Below are 27,917 nucleotides of genomic sequence, written 5' to 3'. Positions count from 1 at the left end.
CAAGTTGGTAGTACTATAATTATTACTGTTGCGAATAAAACATAATTTAAACATATAATCACACAATTACACATGTTATCTTGAGGTAAAATATAATTTTAATAATTGGTTATATTTAATGGTTCGTGTGTACTTTACGGCTTTTATTTTGTAGTTTTTTAACTGCTTTAATTGTATTAACTTAGTTGTTTCGATTTGCTAAGCTTGTTATGATTGGTTCTGTTAATAACTGTTTTGATTTCATGCAGTTTGATCATGCCGGGTGAAAAAATGATGTGAGTGTTTTTCATTAACCCGTAACCTGCTTGCGTTTGTCTCCCCGTGTGTGTTGTGTCTGTGTTGTGTTCGTGAGTTGTGTTTGTGTTGTGCGTATCTTCCCTCCTCTTCTACTCGTTCCACCGCTTGCACTCTAGCTGGCGAATTGTGTTAGAACAGAAAATATTTATAAAACATGAAATCTATTTCAGGTATTTGTGTGATAAATTAATTTAATGTACTTTAAACATGGTTTGATGGCAAAATTTCCTTATTAAACTTTTATTCTTTGACCGAAATAAATATATAATACTTTTACGCCTAGAGATAAATGTAAAACATACTAAACTAACGTTACTGATCTGCATAAAATATTTGGTGTCAATTTAATTTCTTGAAATTGATTAAAAACGTTGATCTGTTTTGGTGTGAGTATATGGGTTAAAATTTAGTTTGAGATTTATTTTCGTATGTTTATGCCATCCATTGCATAGATTTCATGTATTAATTTCACTCAGGATTACTTAACACTATACCAATCTTCCCTTACCTTCATGTGCATTCAACATTTTTCTGTAACTTTGTACTCATTTTTATCTTTATTGCTCTGTGTATAATGTGTTGCTTATTTTGTTGCTTGTGTGTAATATCCTTCATTTGATGTTTTCTTACTGAAATTCGCGATAATCATGGTTTTTGTTAACGTTTAAGTTATTTAATGTAGTATTTAAATTCTGTTTTAACACTACAGTTGTCCACAAGAAATAATCGATACAAGAGTTAACTTTGGAAGACCATAAATAATACTTTTCATAAACTCTTAAAAAATACGATGCATTCTCAACATATCCACTAGTCGCCGGGCATTAAAATGTTTAAATATAACTCGTAATTCTTTGATTAAAGTTTGTTATTGACGATGGAAGGTTTTAAAGGATAACAGGACTTCGGAAATTTGCCATCAGCCATCTTTATATGTTACAAAAGGTATAACACAACGTTTCGAGGATTGTGGTCTATCCTCTTCGTCAGGTGGGGGGAGGTATTAATACATAAAGAAACATTCCCAAAAGCTGCTCTCCCCACCTGACGAAGAGGATAGTTCCAATCCTCGAAACGTTGTGAAATAACTTGTGCAACATCAACGATCGCAAATTCCAAAATCCTGTTGTGACTCATAAGTCTGTTATATCAAAAATTGAAATGTTTCGATTATTGTTGGATATCTAAAACATAATATCCTATACCTTCTGTTTTTGGTAAAATTCAAAGCTTTTTATTCCCTCTTACATGATACATCACTATGATAAATCAGCTAACTGAATATTCATCTTTGGGGAAGGGATAGAGATCAAAGCTCTTAAACATTTTGGATTTACGAAAATGACTGTCGTATTTACCTATAAATAGTTCTAAATTTGCTGGGATTGCAGACATTTTAATCACGCTGTGTTCAACAAATCCACAAACCTGTAAATGTCAATGCTCAACAAGTTGTCACATTCGCCCTTCACCGTGCCTCTCGCCGGGAAAAGCGACACAATTCCCATTACACACGATCCGGTAGCAGCCGGTGTTAGCAGCAGCTCCTGACAATCCACAATGGCGGCATTCCGTCACGGTTCTGGCCACACTTCCGGTTTCCTGTCTCCACCGACTCCGGGGTTCCAGTCTGCCCGCCTACACTCCACAACACTGTATCGGCACTCTATGGTCTTGCCTTCTCTCTGCTGTCGTTCTGTTTGGTTGTCATACCAGGGCAGTTCTAGCTTTACCTCTGGAGATTGCACCACTTGGCAACTCTGTAGCGATGGCAGTAAAATAAAATCAGGTTCACAACAGGGCGGTTCTAGCTTTACCTCTGGAGATTGCACTACTTGGCAACTCTGTACCGATGGCAGTAAATCAAATCAGGTCTACAACAGGGCAGTTCTAGCTTTACCTCTGGAGATTGCACTACTTGGCAAACGCTGTACCGATGTCAGTAAAATAAAATTAAGTCCACACCAGGGCAGTTACCATTACCACTGGAGATTGCACCACTTGGCAACGCTGTACCGATGTCAGTAAAATAAAATTAAGTCCACACCAGGGCAGTTACCATTACCTCTGGAGATTGCAACACTTGGTAGCTCTACAGGTATGTCAGTAGAATAAAAATCAGGTCTACAACAGGGCAGGTTCTAGCTTTACCTCTGGAGATTGCACTACTTGGCAACGCTGTACCGATGTCAGTAAAATAAATTAAAGTCCACACCAGGGCAGTTACCATTACCTCTGGACTTGGTAGATGTCAGTGTCAGGTTACAACATTGCTTTACCACTGGAGATTGCACTTTGGCAGTGTATGTCAGTAAAATCAAATCAGGTCTACAACAGGGCAGTTCTAGCTTTACCTCTGGAGATTGCACTACTTGGCAACGCTGTACCGATGTCAGTAAAATAAAATTAAGGTCCACACCAGGGCAGTTACCATTACCACTGGAGATTGCACTACTTGGCAACGCTGTACCGATGTCAGTAAAATAAAATTAAGTCCACACCAGGGCAGTTACCATTACCTCTGGAGATTGCAACACTTGGGTAGCTCTACAGGTATGTCAGTAGAATCAAATCAGGTCTACAACAGGGCGGTTCTAGCTTTACCTCTGGAGATTGCACTACTTGGCAACGCTGTACCGATGTCAGTAAAATAAAATTAAAGTCCACACCAGGGCAGTTACCATTACCTCTGGAGATGTTGCAACACTTGGGTAGCTCTACAGGTATGTCAGTAGAATCAAATCAGGTCTACAACAGGGCGGTTCTAGCTTTACCTCTGGAGATTCCACCACTTGGCAACTCTTTTAGGGATGCCAGTAAAATCAAATCAAGTCCACACCAGGATAGTTGTATCTTTACTTCTGGAAACTGCACTACATGCAACACTTGCACACTAACTTGCCTCTGACCAGTACAAACAATGACAGCCAGGCACTACAGGATAGTTCTATCTTTACTTCTGGAAACTGCACTACATGGCAACACTAACAATGCCAGTTAGACTAGGAGACATTCCACTAAAGAATTGTAACTTGCCTCTGAATACTGCCTTACGTGGCAGTACAAACAATGACAGCCAGGCTAGGAGAGGATATCTACACTAGGGAAGTTCTATCTTTACTTCTGGAAACTGCACTACATGGCAACACTAACAATGCCAGTTAGACTAGGAGACATTCCACTAAAGAATTGTAACTTGCCTCTGAATACTGCCTTACGTGGCAGTACTAACAATGACAGCCAGGCTAGGAGAGGATATCTACACTAGGGAAGTTCTATCTTTACTTCTGGAAACTGCACTACATGGCAACACTAACAATGCCAGTTAGACTAGGAGACATTCCACTGAAGAATTGTAACTTGCCTCTGAATACTGCCTTAAGTGGCAGTACAAACAATGACAGCCAGGCTAGGAGAGGATATCTACACTAGGGAAGTTCTATCTTTACTTCTGGAAACTGCACTACATGGCAACACTAACAATGCCAGTTAGACTAGGAGACATTCCACTGAATAATTGTAACTTGCCTCTGAATACTGCCTTACGTGGCAGTACTAACAATGACAGCCAGGCTAGGAGAGGATATCTACACTAGGGAAGTTCTATCTTTACTTTCTCTCTGCTTTACTGGTTAGTTGGTCGCCTTCTTCTATCCGAAAATCTTAGATGCACCACAGAGATCAGCAGAGCCACCAAGTAATAGTGTCTGCTCTGTTGGGCAAGGGTAATTTCAGGTGAAGAAGTTCAGAGTCCGTAATCTCTATATGTTAACATTCGAATAAGATTCCAAGAGATTGAGCCCACAAACAGGTCTGAGGGCATTGAGCCATGAGTGACCTTACCCTCTTCAGCCATAGTCTTCAATGGGCCTATTAAATTTAGTTGCATCATAAGAGATAATAATTTTATCAAAATCATACATAGATTGTAAATAATCGAATAGGACAATGGAATCTCGAACATTACGGTTTCGGTTGTTTCAATCTTTGAATTCCACACCAACGACTGGATAGTCCGGCGTATTCCCCTGTACAATATATGGCCGGTAACGAGTAGGAGGAGAAAGGTAGGCAATGGCAGTGCAGTATGAGGACAGGAAGATGGCTAACTGGGACTGTCCCAGTTGTATTGTAACTGAGACAAGGACACTTGGCCAACCCGGCCTGTGTTGTCGCTATCCAGAGCGTGTCAGGCCTCGGCCGCAGTTATGTCACGATCCTGTGTTGTCTGCAGGTGTCTGTGTCCGCTGTGGTCGAATATTTGCGGATAACTCGTCAATAATCGTTACACTGGTAGGCCATACATGTATCTGAACTGAACTCAATTTTTAGCCTCAGCACATTTTCCGAAATTATAAACATTATGTGCGGAAAGGGTTACATTTAAATATAATAAACACTAAAATTAATGAAGCGCTAGTAAATATATATATATATATATATATATATATATATATATATATATTTCGAAAATTAATTTTATTAATGGAAATTTGGAATTTCGTTTACTAGTGCTTCATTTAAACTTTTTCCAATACTCCGTGATTCTTTATTTACTAAAATTAATAATATTCTAATTATTTTACAGCATACACTTTGTGCGATTTATTGTTATAAATATAAATGTAAAATTAAATAACATATTTCGTACAGGCTTATTCTTGCAAGTATACACTGGCCATGACCTTACACGAAATGTGTTTCCAATATTTTGATGATGGATATTTGGTATTGTAATGTTTGTTAAATATTTTATAATAATATTCGATTAAAGTTAGCTTCATTTATATGTTTTAATGTTACTTATTTCGTTTTAAACGTGTTTTCATAGTTAATATAAACTATTATTTTCGTCATATTTAATTTAGCAACAAAATTTCTATTATAATGAAGTCCGTGCACTTTGAGTTCTTAGTCTCTTTTTACTATCCTTTGCCTTATTTTATTATAATTTTAGTTACTAAATCGATTACACGTTTATAGAATTATTCGTTAGATTAATAAAAATCAGTCTAGGTGTGTCTTAGACTTGGAAAGTGATTCACTATAAAATAACTAGTTCCAAAGTACTGGAGGTTGTAAAACATTGATGTTTTTATTAATTCTTTAAAAATAATACTTTAATTACAATATATAACAATTGCCTTTTGTAGGCTATGATTTGTATATTTGGAAAAGGTATCCATCTGTTCTTCTAGTACCATAGACCTACTGATTCAGACTTGAAAATATTGCGTAGTAATCGTGGATTTATATGCTCCTGGTTAATGTGCACGAATTAAGCTAGGATTTTAGCACTAAAATAGTTTTTTTAGGATGTTCCAAAATTCAATTTTTGATATAGACAATTTTCAAAGTGAATCCAATTTAGCATTAACTAGGACAGTGCCTCTTCTGAACTATTGAACTACTGAATGGTTTGTGCATTACGCATTATTCAAACTGTATTTCCTGTTGGCTAAGTGGAATTTAATTGAATAAAATCTGAAGCGATCCAACATTTTGACAGATGTTAGAGAATGTTTAGAGTTTGTTGTTTGGAACCTACTCCGGCTGAGTGTAGAGAACCATTAATGGTGGAACAACAATGCACTGTTCGGAGCAGATTTTATGATAGCAGATAAAACTGTGCGTGAGCAAACACTGGAATTATGAGCTTTGAGTGTGTGTCATAAACTTCGAATATTGAAGCATTGTATGTGTTGAAAAATACGAAAAAACGTAATGGAAATTCGAATGATTCTTTTTTTTGCCATATGAAACCGGGAAGAAATATAACTCGAGATTAATTTAAAAGAAAACGTTTTCTTTTTTTTACATTGGAATTTGGTGAGGTCAGTAATAAGGAAATAAGTGTAGGTATTTGAAGCTCGAGAGGTCATAAGTAATGGAAAATTGGTTGTGCCACACGTACCCTGGGAAATTTGTTCCTAATTCTCTGGTTTGAAGTAGAGTCGGACTTGGATGATTCGAACATTTTATTTCGAAAGTTTTGATAATTCGAACGTTTTTACCCGTTCCTACCTTGACATACCTATATATTTCGGGAAATCTGTACAGTTCAAAACTTTGGACAATACAAATTTTCAATGATTTCTTGGGGATTTTAATGATCCAAGTTCCATTTTGCTTTCTACATCAATATATCCAGAAGTCTAGCGTATTTCGTAAGAATACTGAAGAGTTTCACTTAAGTAGTTCAATTTTATTTTATTTATGTCATCCGTAACTTTCAAATCTTAATTCAAATAATCACTCACAAACAATAAAAACTGTTCATTGTACAAACAAAATGTTATTAAAACAGTATATTACACTGCTTTGTTACCAATATAATTGAATACTACTCTTTGTATCCATTGCCAATATTATTCATTCTCAAAAAAACAATATTCAAGGATTGTGATGGGAGAAGCATGACAGCATGTACTTGATACTTTTTAATGCTACTGTTGCCGCTAGAATTTAATCTTCTGTACTCATGCTTGTTTAAGTAATATAAAGACAAATATGTCTTATTATAACAAGCGAAGTTAGGGCTAAGAAGCCCTCTCTAACACATAACCTGGGAATCGAAGGCCTAAAGGTGACTGCCGAACCCACCACCAATGGCTGGGCAGTCGGGCTGCTTTTGCAAAGAAATGATCGCTCAGCGGTCACCCATCTAAGCAGCAGCCACGCTCGACATTGCTTGATCTGGTGGTTATCTTGCGATAGCCGATGTACCCGCTACACTACACCATTGGCCTAATACATCTCAGGCCTAAATGCATAAAACAATAAAACAACCGTTTGCAGTGATGTGTATCGTACCATAGTTTTCCATTTGAGTGAAATCTGTAATGGATTGCATGAGGAAATCTGTTATGGATTGTTATGAGGGGAATCTGTTATGGATTGCATGAGGAAATCTGTTATGGATTGTTATGAGGAAAATCTGTTGTGGATTGTGTGAGGGAAATCTGTTGTGGACTGTGTGAGGGAAATCTGTTGTGAACTGTGTGAGGGAAATCTGTAATGGATTGTATGAGGGAAATCTGTTATAGATTGTATGAGGGAAATTTGTTATGGATTGTTATGAGGGAAATCTGTTGTGGACTATGTGAGGGAAATCTGTTGTGGACTGTGTGAGGGAAATCTGTTATGGATTGTTATGAGGGGAAATCTGTTATGGATTGTTATGAGGGAAATCTGTTGTGAACTGTGTGAGGGAAATCTGTTGTGGACTATGTGAGGCAAATCTGTTATGGATTGTATGAGGGGAATCTGTTATATCTAGATTGTATGAGGGAAATTTGTTACGGATTGTTAATGGTTAAGACCACTGCATTCGTGGATTGTCTTGACCTAAGACTGGAGTATTGGATGCAATTATAGGTCTGTCTTGTAAGAATGGACAGCAGTCTTCAGCTGATGTTCTCCATTTAAATTTTTAATAAAATGACATTTTTAAATAAATATTGTCGATTTATATGTGGATAGTTTGATGTGTGTAGCCGAATGAACAATAAGCCCACGATGTTCCAGGTGGATAGAACGGTCTATAGCCTTAGTCACGTGGTACAGGAGAGGCCTACTCGGTTTTTGAAGGTCAGAGGAGTGGTCAAGTCGTGCAAAGGCTTCACCGGCAGGTGCAATGTGCAATGGGCCGAACACCTGCGCCCTTGTGACTCACGACATGCATCACTGACTCACTCACTGACTCGGCTCGAATGTCACCCTTACTTTGAACAACAATGTTATCGTGACGGCAGAGTTTGAGCCTTGGCGCACGAATTAGTGCCAACAGAAGTTTCTCATGAATATGGAATGTTCTCGGTGGAGGAATCACCCAGTTCCACTTTCACCAAGACTGCCATTTTATATCTAGATACAGTAAAAGCCCGCTAATCCGGTATCCAATGGTTCGGCACTTTTCATTCATCCGGCACCGTCTTAAAAAAAATCGCGTAAATGAGATATTTTTAACCGCACTCTGAAACGTACAGTTCGCAAGAGCGCTCGGAAAGGTTTGTGCTCAGTCGGAAGGGATCGTATGTGACGCAGCAGCTGTGTGTGAGGGGGGTTTCAGGGCCACTTTCTGAGTGTCCGCCGTTACGTGTTTGTCTAGCGTCTAGCGTGTCAGTTCGTACTCGAGTTGCAGTCGTGAGTGTTGTGCTCGTTTAATATTGTGTTTTTAACTTTCTCAAAGTTGTGCCCTATGTTTTCCAAGCCCGGCTCATCCACCAGCAAAGTTGGAATAAACGTAAGCATGTCACACTTACCATTCAACAAAAGCTAGAAATTATAAGACGTGTAGAAAAAGGTGAGAGTATAATGAAGCTAATGTAAGAATTCAACATTGGTTCATCAACAATGTATGACATCAAGAAGAATAAAGAAAAGTTTACTTAAATTTAAGTCTCAAACTACAAATGTCAAAGACATGCAGTCTCGACAAACTTTAAAAAAACCTAAAACTTGACGACCTTGACGAAATTTTATTCAAATGGTTTAGCGCTAAGCGGTCTGAAGGGAAGCCTGTGACTGGGCCCATGATCATGGAAAAAGCTAAACAGTTTCCGTGAGGAATTAAAAAATAGATGAGAAAGAATGTGCCTTTTCTGATGGTTGGCTGCACCGATTTAAAAATCGACACGGAATACGGAAGCTTGATGTAGCTGGGGAGCTCAAATCAGCCGACCAAAATGCGGCTGAAGAATATAAAGCTGAATTTGAAAATCTAGTTGAAGACTACGATTTGTCAGCATGCCGGATTTACAACGCTGATGAAACTGGCCTACTTTGGCGTTGTTTGCCTAATTCGACTTTGGCAGCAGGGGATGAGAAATGTGCCAAAGGCTTTAAAAAAAACAGGGGACAGCCTCAGGGGACCACATGTTGACGCCTTTCGTCATCGGAAAAAGCAAAAAAGCCAAGACCTCTAAAAGGCAATTACCCACCTACCCGTAATATACGATGCTCAATCCAATGCGTGGATGAACTCCGATTTATTTAGAAATTGGTTTTTTCCACCACTTCGTCCCATCTGTTAAAGGCAATCTGAAAAACCGTGGCTTACCTGAAGACAGCAAGGTTGTGCTCATCCTAGACAATTGCAGGAGCTCACCCTGCAGCGTCTGAGTTGATATCGGGAAATATTTTTTACTGCATACCTCCCGGCAAATGTCACGTCCTTGATTCAGCCAATGGATTCAGGAGTGATTCAGAACTTTAAATGTTTTTACAGAGCGTCCTTTCTTCAAGGCCTGATAAACTCAGAGTGTATGGTGGTTGAATTTTCAGAAAAAATTCAACATAAAAGATGCAATTTTCGGAATCGCCTTGGCATGGAAAAAGGTCAAGCCCACCACTCTACAGAAATCTTGGCGAAAACTATGGCCAGCTGCCTACCAAGAAGAGGACATTGCTGTTTTCAGGTCGACAATGAAGCAATACTGGACTTAGGTGGCCCACAGTTCCCAAGACGAAATAAGGAAAGTGCCACAAGAAGAAATCTTGGAGTGGATACACATTGATTGCGACGAAGCCAGTTGAAGAAGAAATTACGGATGAACTGCTCATCAAAAGTGTACTTGGACCTCAGTCAGAGCCTCATCCTGTGGAGTCCGAATCAGATGATGAAGAGGGAGCAGATGATGATCCAACACCCGTGCCTACGTGGAGTGAAGCAAGTGCCACTATCGACACGTTTATATACGATTTTTACCGAACGCAGCAGCTCCTACAATGCTTCAGAGCTTGTAAATTTATATGTTCTGAGAAATGACTTTTTAAAGAAGAAACATGATAAAAAAAAAAACAAACAGACATTGGGTCTTTTTTTCAAATAAAATACTGTACAAAAAAATTACGTTTACCATAATATTTATTACATAATGTACGCACTAGTTATAGCCTACATCTAAGTTTAACCTAAGTTTAGAAATGTTTTTTCTAGGCATTAAATGTTCATTTTTGTGTTCAAACTAATATTTGTTTAATTTTATTTATCTCCTTAGTAATTCTTTAATTGTTTTACACGTAAAGAGTTATTTTTTTTTAAAGCCACACTCTGAAACTTAGACGACGATTTTTAGCCCGCTATCATCGCTAATGTAGAAAAAGTAAAATCAAGCTACTGTACATTATCTCTTTGGGACTGAAAAACCCAGCCACTATTTTTTAAAGATATAAAGTATTTTTGGCTGGGTTTTCAGCTTTTCTGAGTTAATATCACTTGATTTCACTCCTTTTTACTTTAGTGTGATACGATTTTTAGCGGTTAAAAACCGAATTTTCCAGCATTTTCATATGACGCTCGGTAATCCGGAATTTTCAATAATCCGGAACACTTCGATTCCCCGAAAAGTGCCGAATTAGCGGGCTTTTACTGTAACTCTTTATTAGTTTATTTCAAATTTAATAGCAAAACAAGTATATTAACACGTTAAGAATGTCAATTACGAGTGTAATATATGACTCACATTCTTTCATTACAAAATTCACTGTTATGTGTGTACACCCAAATACAGTATTTGGTATTTTTCTCGTTTCTCACATTCTGTTTATGACAGTAAATGGTTAGTAATTCATTTCCATAATATCCAATATTGGATGAAGGTGTTACAAGTAAATGTTTTTTTTTTATTTCAAAATATTTTGGGTTTTCGGATTCCAAGGTAATTGAAAAAGATAAATACCAATAGTTAGGAGAAGTATTAGCGCTAAGAGTCTTTAATATTTTCTATGGCTAGTTTATTTTTTTAATTTAATACATAATAAATGTCTTAAGAATGTGCTGCGCGCGAATGGAAAAATCAATATTTACTTAGTGACGATAATTTGTTTTTGGAATTCAATTAACCTTTCCTCTTGTTTTATTCACGCATCAGTATGACTTGAATGATCCAGTAAGATAGAGAAATCCAAAAAATATAAAGAGAACTCCTTTCCTTGTTGTTTAAATTTTGAATCGTAATCTGAAATTATCATCTGCACAATTTAAAAAAATACTGTATTGCTTATTGAAAATAGGAGTGTACTTTATAATTTCTTCCTCTAAAACATTCTGTAGGAGTATTTTTGAGGACTAATTATTTCAGGTTTTCGTCACAGCTTAATAGATTACTGGATTTGTGGACATTTATGTGGCTTTAAACTATTCGTATTGAGAAATCTCGGATTAGATTTATACTCAAGATGGTATCATTTTTGTCCTGGCAGTGAACCGAGTAGGACAGTGAGTAAGCCATGAGTAGAACATCAGTCTCTTTAAACCGCAGATGTTCCTTTGCCCCATTAATCTCCAGATGCCATCAAAAGCCCTCTGTTTTCTCTATCAGTGGACGTTCTGTTGGCGACAGATTTATTTGGGTCGGCCCGAGGAGGATAATCTAAATAGGTTAACGTTTCTTGAACTTTGGCTCAGTGGTTAACAACATCCGTGTATATTCGTCGAAGCCTCCTTGATGCATTTTGTGCTTTAACCATTGAGTTGATCACCTTCCAATTGCCATTCTAAAGCAACGAGAGTGTTTGATGGCTCTCACTGTATTTATATTCTACGAATGGGTTTACATCCTGTATTATTGTTTCATGGAACTCCGTTTCACTGACACACAATCGTTTTCCACACGTGGTAATGTGGGAAGTCTGCGCGTGTGCACACAATGTCCAATTGAGCTTAGTGTCCTCTCCCAAGACAAGCCATCATACGCTAATATGCTGCTTCCTTCCCTTCAGCAGTGGCCTTGGTGTCTAATAGCAGAGCACTGCCTGCAGTTGAATGCACGTTGAGTGAGAAAAACTTCAACTGTTTTGTCTGTGCTGGGTGTTTCAATTGGCGAGAATTGGAAAGCTGAATAGACGCAAGAGGTGTGGATCCTATATAACAGCTATTTAGTTCAAAAGATCAATTTCAAGAAGTTATTGGTAGGTTATACCAAAGTATGATATTTATATTGAAGACTCTTGGAGCAGTTGGAAAAAAAACTTTAAATAGTATTAAATGTTAATAAAACAAAACTTTCCAATTTGGCATTTTTTTGATGAGGCGTTTCGTAAACCAAAGGTTTCATCATCAGGCGACTCCACAAATTAATGATATTTATAGATTGGTTCTTATCTGACTTCAACAGAATTTCAAATTCCTATATAATTATGTATTAAAAACGTAATCTATTGAAATGTAAACAAAATTATGCTTGGTAGGTGTGGTACAGTTGTGAAAACACTTGAATTGAGAATCCTAATCTTGAATTGGGATATTGTATACTTGTATGCATTTACTTCGGAATTGATACTAATCACTTCACAAAGTTTCAGGAATGATAATTTAAAGACCGTTGGTCTATTATGCTATATAATGCAGCCAAAACCTTGTATCTTTTGCCTATTTTATGTGCATTGTCAGTCAAATCGATTAAACCAATAAAATATTCAACAAGCCATACCTATTTTTACTCTCCAATGAAAGTCATTTCCCACCCATTAATGTTTGTAATTGGTGATTAAACCGCTCATTGGACATACTGACTGTTCAATTGTCGATGAAGAAATGTCATTAAGAAGAAAACAAAATCAATAGCCACCTCATTAGTGTGGTTTTATTGTTACTTCCCAGGTTTATGAGGAGGTAGGTAACAAACCAGTGTACTTTGTTAATGAGATACTATCCTGTGTTCTTGTTGGTTTCAATCTATCCAGAATCGTTAGTGCTGCTGTTGTAGTTTTTAAGAATTAAATCCCAATGCTTTAGTTTGTATTGTTCATTAGTTTTGTAAATAAATTAGAAAAATAAGTCTGGCTTGTTGGTAATGATAGTGATATATTCCAGAAAATAAGTTAAATGTACAGGCTATCAAACGCGGTTAATGTCTTTAAAACCTGTTTAATTTCACAAAACCCGATAAAAACTTGTCCTAGAATAATTTGTGGGCTTGCAACAATGGATAATTAAATAATTAAAATTCTTCTTTGCAGAGAAGGGAATTAAGTATCGTTTTAATTATTGCTCAGAAAACAAGACTTTTTTAATCAACAATCACTTACAGCCTTCAGTATAAATAAAATATTCCTTTTCAATAATGTAATATACAATCACAAAGAAAGTAAAATGACCAAAATAAAGGATGTATTTTTTAAATATGACATTTTAGTTCAAAGTCATATTTCATTAAATAGATCAAAAACAATAGGCCTAATGGTGAATTTAGGAAAGGCCCCAAGTTTATTAATTATTGGTTCGGTTTGTCATAAAAACTGTTTCATAAGCATCTAGTTACTTCTCATTTTTGATTTATTTCAATAAATTAACATTCTTTTTAACCGTGGAAGTGTAAAGACAGTATTTGAGCAGCACACTTGTGTTTTGGTGGTGGAATCCAAAGGAACAGTCTGTCCACATGTCAGATAAACATTGTCAAGGACAAATCGACCATTGTATTCAAATTCTAGTGTTGAGTCCCTCAGTTAGCATGTAGTCTTTGCGTACTATAACTATAGCGTTCTATCTGCGCGTTTTTGTCATATTCCGTGGATGGGTGATTAAAGGATGTATTTTATCTGAATGTTTTTATGCAGTTGAATAGATAAAGTGAGAACCATTAATAAAATCAAATAACCATCGTTTTATTTTGTAGACACTGTGTTGTACCCGTTACTGCACCAGATATTAATACTGTGGCATACTGTACAGCTCAAGAACTATAACTGGATAATAATAGTGGGCCAGGCTCAAATGTTACCATGGGATACCAGTATGGAATACTTCACATTTGAAAAACAGTAGACATAATGTCAGGATAATAATATATCTCATCACCACACTTTATAAAATATTAGGAATTACCCAATTTGTAGTAGGAATTGACAGTGTGTATGGCAAATGTTTGTGAATGTGTTTTCATTTTTGTAATTGAAACATGGTTTAAATATGGTTTAAAGAGAATTGTTTGATAAAAGTTATGTATAGTGTCCACTGTACACACCCGTAAGGAAAAAGCTGCTATAATATATTATATATATATATATATATATATATATATATATATATATATATATATATATATATATGAAAAAGCTATTGCCACTACCTTTTTAGAATGAATCCAGTCCGCTAACACCAACTGGGTGTAGATCGATGAATATAAGCTATAAATCGTTAAAGTTAAAGATTTGATTTAATGAAAGCCAGCGATTAACTCGTGCAAAACCTCATGGCAAGCGTTCAGCCATCACTTGTTAGTTACAAACCATCAAGAGAGATGTTCAGTAATTTGTAGGCCGTAGCCACGGTTAAGTGCTCATTGTGTATGACTAGCAACTTGATGTGATGTGACCCCACCACTTATTGCTGATTGGTTAGGCTCACACTTGCGACTTCATTACAGTGCAACGTACCTGTCGTCTCCACCGATTTCCCATCAGTTACCTCTCTTTAATTAGTACATTAGTGTGTTCAGGAGAAGTAAATGCGTAGTAAAACTTGCAGTCGGCTGGCTGGGCGGCAGGTGATGTAGTTGGGTGCTTTCTCTTTTAACGGCCCTATTGCTTTCCTACATGAGTCTGCTCTCAGTGAAGCTCTGAGTGCTTATTGTAGTGTCTCTGGAACGATGATTCGCCGTCGCTTAAGGTATTGTTACCCGTAGATCTTTAGAAGTTTGATTTTGAATGGATACAAATTTTAAATGAACTTACAGTATATACACTACAAGAATAACGTGATTTATATTAACTGTACATAAAAATTCAGCTTAAAGACATACCTGTATAAATTTACAATAATCAACATTTACTTTTGACCTAAGCTACATGCCCTTTATGGTAGGCTACCTTAAATATCTTATTAAATGCTCTATTTCATGTAGCACCATGCAAATAATAATTCCACGTATTAAATATGTGGTTGGAGGTATGAGTGATTAAATCCGCTTTTATTTTGTTGCTTCATGAATAATAATGCCAGTTTTCTAAGAGAATATAAATCTAAATTTACTTTTTCAAAATATAGTTTACTTACAATTCTTGGTTGTTGTAGTAAATGACTATCAAAAACATTAATGCTATAAAACTGTTTGATATGCTTGCTTTATTTTTAAAAATTTCTTTATGTGAAGTTTACATATTTGCTTACTTTCTATCCTGTTTTTTTTGCATTTTTTCAAGATTTAGACAGTTATTAGGTGTATAGAAGGAGTTTTAAGTTAGCTTATTTGACAGTTGTTAGTATAAAATAATAAGCTTCTTATTTGAAAAATTGTTTTAACAGTAAGGTAATAAAAAAATAAATCGTAGAGTTAATAATTAAATTAACCTAAACTATTGATTTAAGTATTTGTCATTGTTTGGTTCTTGTTTCTCTTTCCTAATCATTGCTAAGTAAATTGTGGCAAACAAAAAACTAAACTTTGATTCAAATCAAAAATAGATTGATTTAAATAAATAATATTACAGCAATACAAATCACTTACTTATGTGTGATATTTTTAAATGAATACAAGCTAAATCTACTTTAGATCACATTACAAATGGGCCAAATTGTATGGTATAGTTTAAACCTTGGGTTCTTACTGTTGCAAAATAAGTAGCAAAACTGTTAACTTAAATAGACAAAAAATTCACGTTGCAAGAATTAAATTTGAGACTAGTTCACGAAGAGATTCACTAGATACGCCCAGATTACAAATATAAAATTAAAATCTGATAAAAATATTGATTTTAATAAAAAATTTTAAACAGTCAAGGTAGTTGACAAATTTAACTCTTCAATAATTGGGAAAAGCTAAACAAGGATTTGGCACAAAATCTCTGTACATAACGCTGATTATTGATTCCTAAATGCTCAAGCTAGTGGACAAATTGAACTCTTCAATAATTGGGCAAAGCTAATCAAGGCTTTGTCAAAAAATCTCTGTACATAACGCTGATTATTGATTCCTAAGTGCTCAAGCTAGTGGACAAATTGAACTCTTCAAAAATTGGGAAGAGCTAAACAAGGCTTTGTCACAAAATCTCTGTACATAACACTGATTATTGATTCCTAAATGCTCAAGCTAGTGGACAAATTGAACTCTTCAAAAATTGGGCAAGAGCTAATCAAGGCTTTGTCACAAAATCTCTGTACATAACGCTGATTATTGATTCCTAAATGCTCAAGCTAGTGGACAAATTGAACTCTTCAAAAATTGGGAAGAACTAAACAAGGCTTTGTCACAAAATCTCTGTACATAACACTGATTATTGATTCCTAAATGCTCAAGCTAGTGGACAAATTGAACTCTTCAAAAATTGGGAAGAGCTAAACAAGGCTTTGTCACAAAATCTCTGTACATAACGCTGATTATTGATTCAGTCAGGTCATCTGTGATCATAAGGCTTATCAAATTATCGGGCTTATCAGAGTTGTGAGTGCTATCCCCTGTAACTTTGTTATCCATGTTTGCTTTTCAGGTCGTATTACGTTGGTCCCTAACCCTTCCAATTACCAGGTGTTCCAATCACTGGCTTTGCAAGCCGGATTACTTTGGCAAATACGATTTGTTAACTTTTCCAATTGTGCCTAACTTAGAGACTCTCAGTGTGTATTTAGTTGGATTTCTTGAGTAATTTTAGAATTGATTTTTAATTAAAGATTGTATTTTTTAAAGTTTGATTTTGCACAACAACTTGAGTGAACCTGATAGATCGTAGTCGAAGCTGAAAACATCCATGGTCAAGGTCGGGGAAATGCGGTGGTTATCAACTTATTATCACGCTTTGTGGTCTTTTCGATTGTGTCATCTTTGCACAGAGTGGTTGTGTAACAAATAACGTTCCCACCAGTAAACATGGAAATATCCACTTTGCTGTGGGGTTATTGTGGGAACAAGTCCCCTTCCTTATATTCCTCCTATTTCCTTCCTGTTTTAGGTAAGTTATAGTGAAATTTGTATGGCTGCAATCAGCTTAACTCTAAAAAGCATTAGCATTTTTTATAAAAATTTCAGCCATCAAGTGTTATAAAGCAAAATTAATTTGAGAAGTCTCCCAAAACAACAAAAATTCATAACTTGGTTATGAAGCAGTACCGTAAAATAATAAGTTGCAATTAAATGTTGCCTTTAAGTACATTCAACTGTGCCAAAAGAAACAATTTAACAATATTATTCATGCCAATTAAAAAAGAGAAATTACTTGTAAGGTGGATTACTGCAATGTTTATGTAATGTTGCAGGTGGAGGTGCCGGTTGCAGAATGCCTCTCCAGTGATGAGTCAAACCCTACAAGGCACTGCGTTTACTCAGGTATGATAAGATTTAAAAGCTCGCAGAAGAATATACAGTAGATCTTTCAAATCACTTGGAACTTTTTTAATGTTTCTTAGCACAATCAGCTCATTAATTTTTAATTAATGGTTCTAGTAAAACCATGCTGTGGAAATGGAAATTTACTGTAAATTTCTTATGAGTAATTAGGTACAGAGATTCAATACATCATGTCGTAATTAAGCGGTCATAGTCACAGATATAGGTTTACAGTTTTTGTTGTTGTTTGAATTACTAGTTCTGAACATTTTAATCAGTTATACTTGTATTGTTATTAATAATTTTAAATTAATTAAGTTCTATTATTACGTAACAGTGGAGAGGGCGAATCATAGATAAAAGATAAAATCGATTATGGTGCCAAAAATGGTAGTGTATGTCTCTAGATATTGTAAAATAAACTATGTTAATTTGTCCAAGGGAATAGAAACAATCCTCCTCCACTTAATTTTGACACGTATTATTTCTTAATCTTCATGGATTTTGGAGATTTTGTTGTGAATATGAACACCAACCAACCACCATGTTATGTTCCAGGGGTTCCAGCCAGTGGGCTACTACGAGTGCCCGGGCTGGACCCTGTCCTCTGACATCATGGAAAGTGAGAAGCTGTCCCCACCCTCGCCGCTGGAGAAGAAGCAGGAGGTCAAGCTGAGCGCCATGCCGTAAGTGCTTACTTAACATCAAAATGCTTTTAAAATTAGACACTTTATGAAGAGAATTCAGGAATTTTCGATGCTTTAAAGCGTTCAATGATATGTTTTACTCTTTGCTATCAGGAGGCCCCAAATGTGGCCAAAACTTATTTTTCGCTCAGCTCGGATTTAGTCACAGGTGGTTGTCCTCTCAGCTTGCCGGACTACGCATAGTGGCCGGATGTGTTCTGCATCATCACATGGTGCTTGGGTAACCATGTATGTTACTTTTACTTTATAAATTTAAATGGTAATATTTTACTTCCAGCTCTCTAAATTACTGAGATTAAAATTAAATTCTCAAATAATTTTCAAAGTTTATTAGCTTCGAAGTTGAAATTTGATTGATTGGTTATTACAATAGGTAGCTTTATTTATAATCACTAACTCACCTTTCAACTCTTCTAGGTGCTAAATACTGTAAAATTGAGTACCATTGCTTTTATTTTATATGCTGTCAATTTAATTTTAATGAACTAATTGTGATTATTTCAAAACTTATCTTGATCTGTAAAAAATAATTTTTACAATACATAAAATTTCTTTTAGATTATTTTTATGTGACTTTTTCAGATTGACCTTTATATAAAGTTAAAGAATGTATAATTTTAAATTTTATAATATTGTCAAAGTTAGAAATAGATTTTTTTTATATTTGTGCTAGCATTAGTTTTCGCTTTGTAACTGGTAAGAAGTTCAGATGGAGAAATTTGTAAAAGAAAGTTTGGCAATTTCCGGGAGAAAAGTTTGGCAAACTTCCTAATTCAGAGAATGAGTTGAGGCAACTAAGCTTAATGGAACCCATTTTGTATAAATTGGCTGTTATTCAAAACATCTGGTGGGATGGTGATGAATTCTATATTATGTCTACCTACACAGTATTAACAAATTAATATAAGTTTATCATTTTATTATTTAGATAATATGCGCAATGGTTTTGGTCAAAGTATGTTTGGAAATACATATATGAAAAATAATACTTACAAATAACTCTTAACAAAAAATTGGGATCAGTTGTTTAAAAATTCTTCCAAACTACTGGACAATTGAATAAACATATTTTTAAAATTTCAATTCTAGTTATAATCAGGTGATATCGGTTTTACGTACTGTGTTATCCTGATGTGTACAGGTGCACATATACTATGTTTAGAATAGATTTACTATTGTGAAACTCAATAATGCATTTTCCTTAAAATTGTTTTGATGTACGCTATCTTATTTTATTCACGCTTCACCAGTAATTTTATTAACCCTCCATCGGGCGCTAAACGGAGTTTTCCTCCGTGTAGTTTTTATTATTAAAAATAGTAGTACTTTTCTGATGTTGGCAGTCGTGTTCCGCAGTGTACTTCACGAGCATCTTTCGGGGAAGCGAAACAATAGCCTCCCGCTTATCTTTGTCAAAATCTGTCAGTATGAGGTCTACTTCCGTGCGAGACTGGACGATTCCTCCGTGAGCGCCCGATGTCGTGTTTGTAGTCCTTGGACGAAATCTCCGTGAGCGCCTTATAGTGTTTAGTTTTTATGGAGTAATAATCCGTGTGCGCCTAAATGTCTGATCTGTGATGGTTTCTTTTTAAGTTTTGCAATATATTTTATTCGAATTTTGTGAAATGGAGAATGAAGACGAGAGACTTGTCAGTACAGTACCCGTGTGCTAGGGAACATTTCAGTACTGTTTATGGAGTGAACATTGTCGTTATAAGAACCGGAAGGAAAATGTTTTGAAACTTTGTGTAGTGTTAAAAAAATTTTTAGTAAAGAATAAATTTTGATTTTAGAATAATAATTGACATTACAATTGTATAATATCTCTAGAATTGAAGTAAGTTGTTTTTGTAAGAAGTTAAAAACTAAGTTAATTTCCATATATTATTACAGAAGGTTAAACATTTTTACAATTAATTGCATTATTCCTTAAAATAAATCATGTTATTACTATACAATAACATTTTTTTTTTAATTTCTAAATTCTTATTTGGAAAATTCATTACATAAGAGAGTAATTTTTATTTAAATTCTAAAAATGAATATATTACATTGTAATTAAATCAGTATGAATATTTAAACAAATAAAAACAGTTTAAACGACTATAATATCCGTTATTCACTAACCTGGAGGAAACCTCCGTGAGCGCCTGATGGTGTTTCTAATTTTAAGCGCCCGATGGAGGGTTAAGCGTTAGATAACAAACCAACCGAAGACATTGTCTGTCACGCTATGATACCTCAATGCCTATTGTCACTCGTTTTCTATAGTCATGCCTTTCGCTATACTTTTTAACCCAAACATTATGTTTAAGTAGATAACATTGACTTATTCTCAAACCATACAGTCAGTTTGGTGAGAATCGTCTTGTTGGTTCATTACAAATTGCAGTTACAGATGTAACCGTTGTTTTGAATACAAGTAAAGCTATTTCTGTTGATCTCTTTCCACTTCCTTCAATCGGTTTTACTCGGTTCTCTATCAGCAAAGATAACGTGGCAGTACAAACTGAAAACAAGTTCTACTGGATGAGCTCTACTGAATGAATTTAAATTGTGAATACAAATCTATAATTTTCATTAATGATATTTAGTTTAGAATTGGATGAAAAAAGAAAATTAACCATTGTTTCTCATATTGACAGATGGTTCCATGGCAAGATCTCACGTGATCGCGCCGAACAGCTGCTCAGCCCCAAAACAGGACGGGCTGTTCCTTGTCCGGGAGTCCACAAACTTCCCGGGCGATTACACGCTCTGTGTTTGCTTCCAGGGGAAGGTGGGTGTATTGCCATTACATTAGGAATATAAGTCTATATAAAAATCTGGTCCATAATTTGGTTATTTCATCAAGTTTTACTTTTTGTGATGTGTCTGACGAAGATAGCCTTGCTTATCGAAAGGCCTCACAAAAATAAAAGTTTTAAATATAGGTTTATGTATTGAAATGTAGGCATTGTGTATTGTGAAGGTAAATCCTTCTTTTAATTACAGATTCTGACTAGTTGAAGCCAATCGCAAGGAAGCCATAAAAAGTGTGTTTGTGATAATTTCTGTTAGATCAACATCCATTAAATTACTGCTACTTTGCTTTAATTATGTCTACGAGTATTTCAGAACAGCGAAGAGACATTAGAAAATAGTTAACTGCCACTGTCAAGGCAGAATGGCATCATCTATCTTGTATTGTACAATCTCTGTTCTCTTATGTGCTAAGGAACCACAACTAATGACACTTTTGGATTTTTGAAACTAACTGTCTCAATTAGGAGAAGAGGCTTGTTGGTTTAATTCCAATTGTGGTTTGATACCTTTTTTCCCTTTCAACCTATTGAAATTCAGGCTTTAAAGACTATAGTATTGAATGTTTGGTGCAAGTTATAATGCAACTCTAAATTTGTAAAGTATTTTATGGAAATCTCATCTTTTATCTTTCTTTCACTTTTGCATCCAATAATCAAACAGATACATTGTATTAAATGATGAATTCTGAAGATCTTGGAACTAAACTTGAGAATTTAATGGTTAGACAATTTTAACATTATTGGATTCATATAAATATTGGTCTTAAGTGAAATAGTTTGCATTGTTACCATAGTAGAAAGATCTCTTCTGACCGATGGATCAAACATTTGTAAGAATTGAATAAAAATTATAGATTATGTAAGCCTGCTATCATTTTAAGTTGTAAATATTAAAACTGTAGGAACTTATTTCTGGATTTGACACTTTAGTTATCAGGTGAGTTCTAAGATAGTTCTCACATTATAACATACGTAACTGTTTTGTTCTTTTGATTTCAGGTGGAGCACTACAGGGTAAAATACAAAGACAATCAACTAACAATAGACGATGAGGAATTCTTTGAAAATTTAGCACAATTAGTAGAGGTAAGTTGGGCGAAATATCAAATGCAAATTCCCTTTTCTGGAAACAAAATATGGATAAATGATTTAGAGGCATACTCAAGATTTATTACCTCTCTGCCTTAACAAGTCTTTGGTTTCATCATATTAACCCATTACGGATCGTATTGTTTTGGTGGCGGGCACCAGCGGGCGCGAATTAATTCACGGTCAGCGGCTGCACGAACAGCAATGGTGCGCCACATCGTATCGCTCGCTATTGTATACTAGAAAATTCAGCTGCGAAGATATTCGTTCAGGTGGGACATGGGCCTGCTGGGGTATCCGTGATATAGGAACGATAACACGCGAGCAAGGTAACGGCGTGGCAGGGATAATGTCTGAATCATAGTCTAAATAAAGCGGCTTGGACGAATCGATTGCAACATCCGGGCCATTGTCTAGACTAAACCCACCAACATGTACGTCTGCGTCGTTTAGTTGTGTCACTAACCTCAAAAGTATTACAATAACAACTGAGGAAAACACCCAATCAGAAGCGCTAAAAAGCAGAGAGTAAACTCATATGAATGATTTTTCAACTTCGACATACAACTGTGATCTGTAGGATATTTATAAAACTTTTGAAAACTCTAAAAGTAGACCGTTGTTAAACACTCTTAGTAAACAAGTGGAGACGATCGCCCGATCTATCAGACATTAACAGAACTATTTGGAGGGAAATTTAAAAGCAGACCGCTTTCGCGACCTGAGCTCGTCACCGTGCCGTTAGGCCCGGCCGCTGCGTGACGAACCCACCTCGTGAGTGATCTGCAATGGGTTAAAAGTATTCATTGAGCAGTAAATTATTATCAACAGTTTAGCAACTACACTGACATAATGTGTATAAAAACATCTGTCTAGTTCTAAAGGCTTATGATTGGCACAAACCTTTATAAAGTGACTGAATTTAACTTGATAAGGACTTGTATACTGAAGAAAATGTCTCAGTGAGAAAACTTATTTGAATAACTAAATTTAATATACTGTAAGTTAATCCATGCAATCTTCTATCACTGTTCAGCCCTCCCTTCGCACACTATCCCTCACTCGCACACTTCTGCACACTTCTACCTCTCACTTGTAGACAGTGGTCTTAAAATAGAGTGAAATAAATATATATTGTGATCTGTACAAACATTGATAAAACATTGTCAATAATATAAATGTTATTATTTTATCAATCCAATAATAAGCAGGTTACACAATTCTAATATTATTTTTCTCTGTTGTGTATACAAGTTCAAGAAATAACTTCTTTTAGTAGAATGTAAACAAACACAATTTTTTTTGCCTGGCATTATTTCAATACTGATTAGTGTTGGCATATACCGATCAATGAACTCATATAAACAACAACTAAAAAAATGTGTACATTCTTACTGTTATAATAAAAATTATAGCTTTTATGTATAATTATTAAATTCTGTTATATGTTCACTTAAGAATTGTTATGCACTTATGTGTTTACCTTAAGAGTGTAAAATATGGGGGAATATCAAAGGCATTGTGCAAAACAAACATTTAAATGCTAATCCCACCCTGGAAGATGAGTAGGAGACAAGGAGTAAAAATCACTGGGGTCGACGTAACAACTGCCAGTACGCAGTATAACCTGTGTGGAGTGGATATATGAGTGGGGTGATAAAGTTTGGAAGAAAAGCATAAACTTGTGCGCTTATATTTATTCAATTGAATGTAGGATATCATATAAAATCAAACAAGCAGAAAGGATTGTATTTCTACGTTTTTCTTTCAATATCATGGGCAATCTTTGACAGTAAATCAGTAAATTTCCAACCAAAAATAATGTATTTAAAAACTAAATATCCTTCTTCATCAATTTTTTATTTCATTTTAAATATTGGTCCTTATTGAATTGTTTTTGCATTCTTAAGAGTTTTCATTTGTCCTCTTTATCTTTTTTTTGGTGCAAGTAGTAATTATGTATTTAATCTGAGGTTAGCTGAAAAAACTGACTCAATTTAAAAAGTTCACAAATCAAATACAAAATTTTTTGTAGGCTTTGTAACAATATAGAAGTAGACTAGTGCTTAGTATTCAGTAATAAACCATGTTATGTAATATTTTATGCAATCATTTTTGTAAGTCATCAATCTAAACCGTGGTTTTAAAACAACCTAATTAAATTTGTTTTGTTCCAGCACTATGAACAAGACGCTGACGGACTATGCACACAACTCACGAAAAGCTTACCAAAAAAAGGGAAACAGGAGTTTTGTGTGGATAAGAAAAAGTTCATAGAAGCAGGATGGGTTATCCAGGATTATGAACTAGAGGTGAGTTTGAGGGTGTAATTGTTTTGTGAAACTATTAATATTAATTTTGTTTACAAGGAAAATAAATTCTAATGTAAAAAATTCTGTTTACAGTTGAAAGAATCAATAGGAAAAGGCGAATTTGGAGATGTAATGCTTGGAATCCTTAGAGGAGAGAAAGTTGCTGTCAAAATCCTTAAGGATTCCAGCGAAGCCGCACAGAAGTTCCTCACTGAAGCCTCTCTCATGACGTAAGTTCATCAACGTAATGTAGTCGCATTTGTGATGAAAAAATGATCATTAAATATTATTTTGAGTCTTATTACGTTTGTAACTCTAAAATCATCATTTAAATTGTGAATTTTCAAAGACTTTAAATGTTCATAGTTTAAACTCACTCAGCAATAGTAAAAAATTATTAGTTTTTGTGGACTATAATCTTTTAATAAATTAAATAATTAAAAGTATTTATATATATGATACAAGCTCTAACGAATATTTGAATTGTAAATATCCTTGCATCCTTAGAAGAAAGAATTTCTTTATTTAAAATTCAGTTTTGTAAAGTAGGCTCTTAAGAGTTATTTGGCAGACAATGAATGCATCAAAGCCAAAATTACATTTTAAATTTAGAAAGTGCATTGAAATAGGTTGAGGAGCTCATTAACAAGCTGGCTGATGTTCAAGTTAAAGATGGTGAAGATTATGTAAATTTGGCCAGGCTGGGAGGTATTTTCTGCCCTGTATTTGCATACTTATAAGAATATTTCAAAGACAAGTTTGTATTTTGCTTATATAACTGTGTACAAGACGTTTCTTATATTTGGTAAATATAAGATTTTGGCAAAAAAATGTGGGTTTCATAAAACATGTTCTGATGAATTTCTTATGTCAGGTTGATGCAGTAATCTCTTAAAACCAATTACTATTAGGAATTCTAAAGATTCCACCATATATTGCTTTTTTGGACTAATACATGGAAAATTGAAGAAAAAACACCTGGTAGTTTTTTGAATTGCTGACAGTGTCTTTAATCTTTGATTCTTTTACTGACTAATAGCTGCACCAAATGTTTTGTACCTACACATGACCTTCTTAAACCATCTAGGAGGAGTGGGCAATTTATAGCCTGCAAAGGGCTTCATGTACAGTAATTCTGTATATAAGGAACCTTTGTAAAATCACTGCAGCATCATCTGTATGCTAATATTTGTCTTATGACCCTCCTACAAATATTTTATGCAGTAATGTTGGTAATATAGTCATGTACATCTTTTTTTATTATGTAACAGCTGTCACATTACGTCACTCTAGCTGTTGTCATCAGACAGGCAATTGTGTTGTGTATTCGTGTTTACATATATCCATATTTTCTAACCAATCAACATCAAATTGAGTACTCTTATAGAAAATAAAGTAAAAAACTGAAAAATGTTGTTTTCCACAGTAAAATTGTTTTCTTTTCCAATTTTGTGCTCCATGAAATTATAATGAAATAGTTTTTTACTATTATATTATGAATAACAGAATTAATAATTTATATTTTTAATTATATACTTAAAATATATTAATCAAACTTTTCCCTTTCTCTCCTTCAGTACAAACTTCGTCAAAAAATAGGCACTTTAAAAGTATGAATCAGAAGAAATTACAAAAAAATATTTGTTGCCCTAAAACAGCTAATAAATTATTATTAAATATTTTTGTTACATCAGGTGTATGCTCTTTTCAAATATTTGAGTTAGATTAGCAAGCAATTCTATTCTTGATCTATTCAAATCAACAAATCTATTCTTATGGAAGCTGGTGTTTCGTACAAGATTTTAGTTCAATCTTATTACAAGTTCTTTTGAAAATGGACAAACCACACTTTCTTGTGTGACATGATTGGTATTATACTGATTGTGGATGTCCTTTAATAGATGTGTCAGGATCTAAAATCAGCTGTTTTGTACTGAGGTAATATCCATGGAGATTTGCTTAGTTGTATTTACTAATGCCTGAATAATATTTTCACAGGCAGTTTACTCTTTGTTAGGTCTGCTATTGATTGAAAGTGCTACATATAAATGGGTAGCTAAATGAGAATGTCATGATTAAATATTTTCACCTCAAATCTTTTTAGTTATTTCCAAGTCGAATCAAAAGATTTCTCTGTGAATGTGGGCTAAACTGGTGATTGGATACAACAGATTACTACTTTTCTCTACATCTTGTTGTAATGTTGTCGACAGGTCGCTGAGGCACGACAATCTAGTGCAACTGCTGGGCCTCGTCATCAAGGACAAGCACATCTCCCTAGTGACAGAGTACATGAGCAAGGGCAGTCTGGTAGATTACCTGAGGTCGAGGGGGAGGCACCACGTCACCAAACGCGACCAGATCAACTTTGCTGTGTAAGTTTTCTGCAGTGTTAATAAAGCGCATATTGAACTAGCGAGTAGACTTCTAGATCGGTATCACAGTAAGCTATTGTTACAGACTGTTGAGTTTTGAGTATGTGAAAAATTCATTTGGCCGTTTGTGCTCATTTTTAAAATAGTCACTGCTAGAGATCTTTGTCCTGATTTTGATTTTTGGCAGCAATATGTATAAGTTTTATATTATTGTCATTATTTTAATATACCGGGTGAGTTTTTTAAAGTGATCCAATAGCTAACTTTTTAATTACACAACTTAGCACCACACTTTAAATTTGGAACTTGCTCAATTTTAAAGTTTCACTCAGGAATACATCATCAGTCCGAAAACTTCCAGTCCACGTAGCTCCTGAACCATTAGAGATACTGAAAAACTCTCAAAAGCAAAAATGTCTTATTTTGTAGAGTAGAATCTAAAAACAACATAAAATACAGGGTGTTCCCATAAAAGATTTTAAAGTTGGCCACCATATTGGAAAATGGCAGCCTTCTTAAAAAAATTTGAAAGTGTATTCCTGAGTGAAACTTAAAATTGAGCAAGTTCCAAATTTAAAGTGTGGTGCTAAGTTGTGTAATTAAAAAGTTAGCTATTAGATCACTTTAAAAAACTCACCCGGTATATTTATTTATTGAAAGGTTACTACTTGAACACATGGCCACACATGAGTTTCTCTTTTTAAGGGGAGCACTTCGCCCTATCTTCGTAATGTTAAACATAGGTACACTTATCTCAAGAACTACTTGAGGTATCTTCATAATTCTTTTTTTCATTTAAAGAGGGCTTCTAGGGGAACACGTGGAACCAAAAAAAAAATTTTTTTTTGGCATATACCCTAAAAGTTATATATTTTTGTTTTTAACGCTTGTCAAAAACCTATATAAATATGTGTATATGTATGTATATAAATATTGAACTCAGTGAAATGTGTGATGTTTTTAGTGGTTCCACATATGTAAAACAGTGCTACAAACATACAAAAAAAATTTCATATTCCTACCATTTGTAGTTTTTTGAGAAACATGTACTTTTGTATTGAAAACCGCA

At 34.9% G+C, this 27,917-nt stretch overlaps 1 protein-coding gene across 1 annotated transcript in view; it reads left to right on the top strand.

Annotated features, from left to right (window-relative positions):
- Positions 1 to 27,917, top strand: part of LOC124366920 (tyrosine-protein kinase CSK-like) — a 102,081-nt gene that overhangs the window by 60,875 nt on the left and 13,289 nt on the right. The window contains 9 exon segments of the mRNA XM_046823523.1: positions 249 to 275; positions 17,492 to 17,561; positions 18,120 to 18,247; positions 20,914 to 20,971; positions 20,973 to 21,047; positions 22,072 to 22,158; positions 24,339 to 24,473; positions 24,567 to 24,703; positions 26,687 to 26,848. Coding sequence (XP_046679479.1) covers positions 256 to 275; positions 17,492 to 17,561; positions 18,120 to 18,247; positions 20,914 to 20,971; positions 20,973 to 21,047; positions 22,072 to 22,158; positions 24,339 to 24,473; positions 24,567 to 24,703; positions 26,687 to 26,848 — 872 coding nt within the window. The 5' untranslated portion in view covers positions 249 to 255.

The sequence above is a fragment of the Homalodisca vitripennis genome, chromosome 7 (genome assembly GCF_021130785.1).
Source record: "Homalodisca vitripennis isolate AUS2020 chromosome 7, UT_GWSS_2.1, whole genome shotgun sequence".
NCBI lineage: Eukaryota > Metazoa > Arthropoda > Insecta > Hemiptera > Cicadellidae > Homalodisca > Homalodisca vitripennis.
The sequence above is the reverse complement of the archived record's forward strand: the minus strand, read 5'-3'. Positions and strand labels throughout refer to the sequence as shown.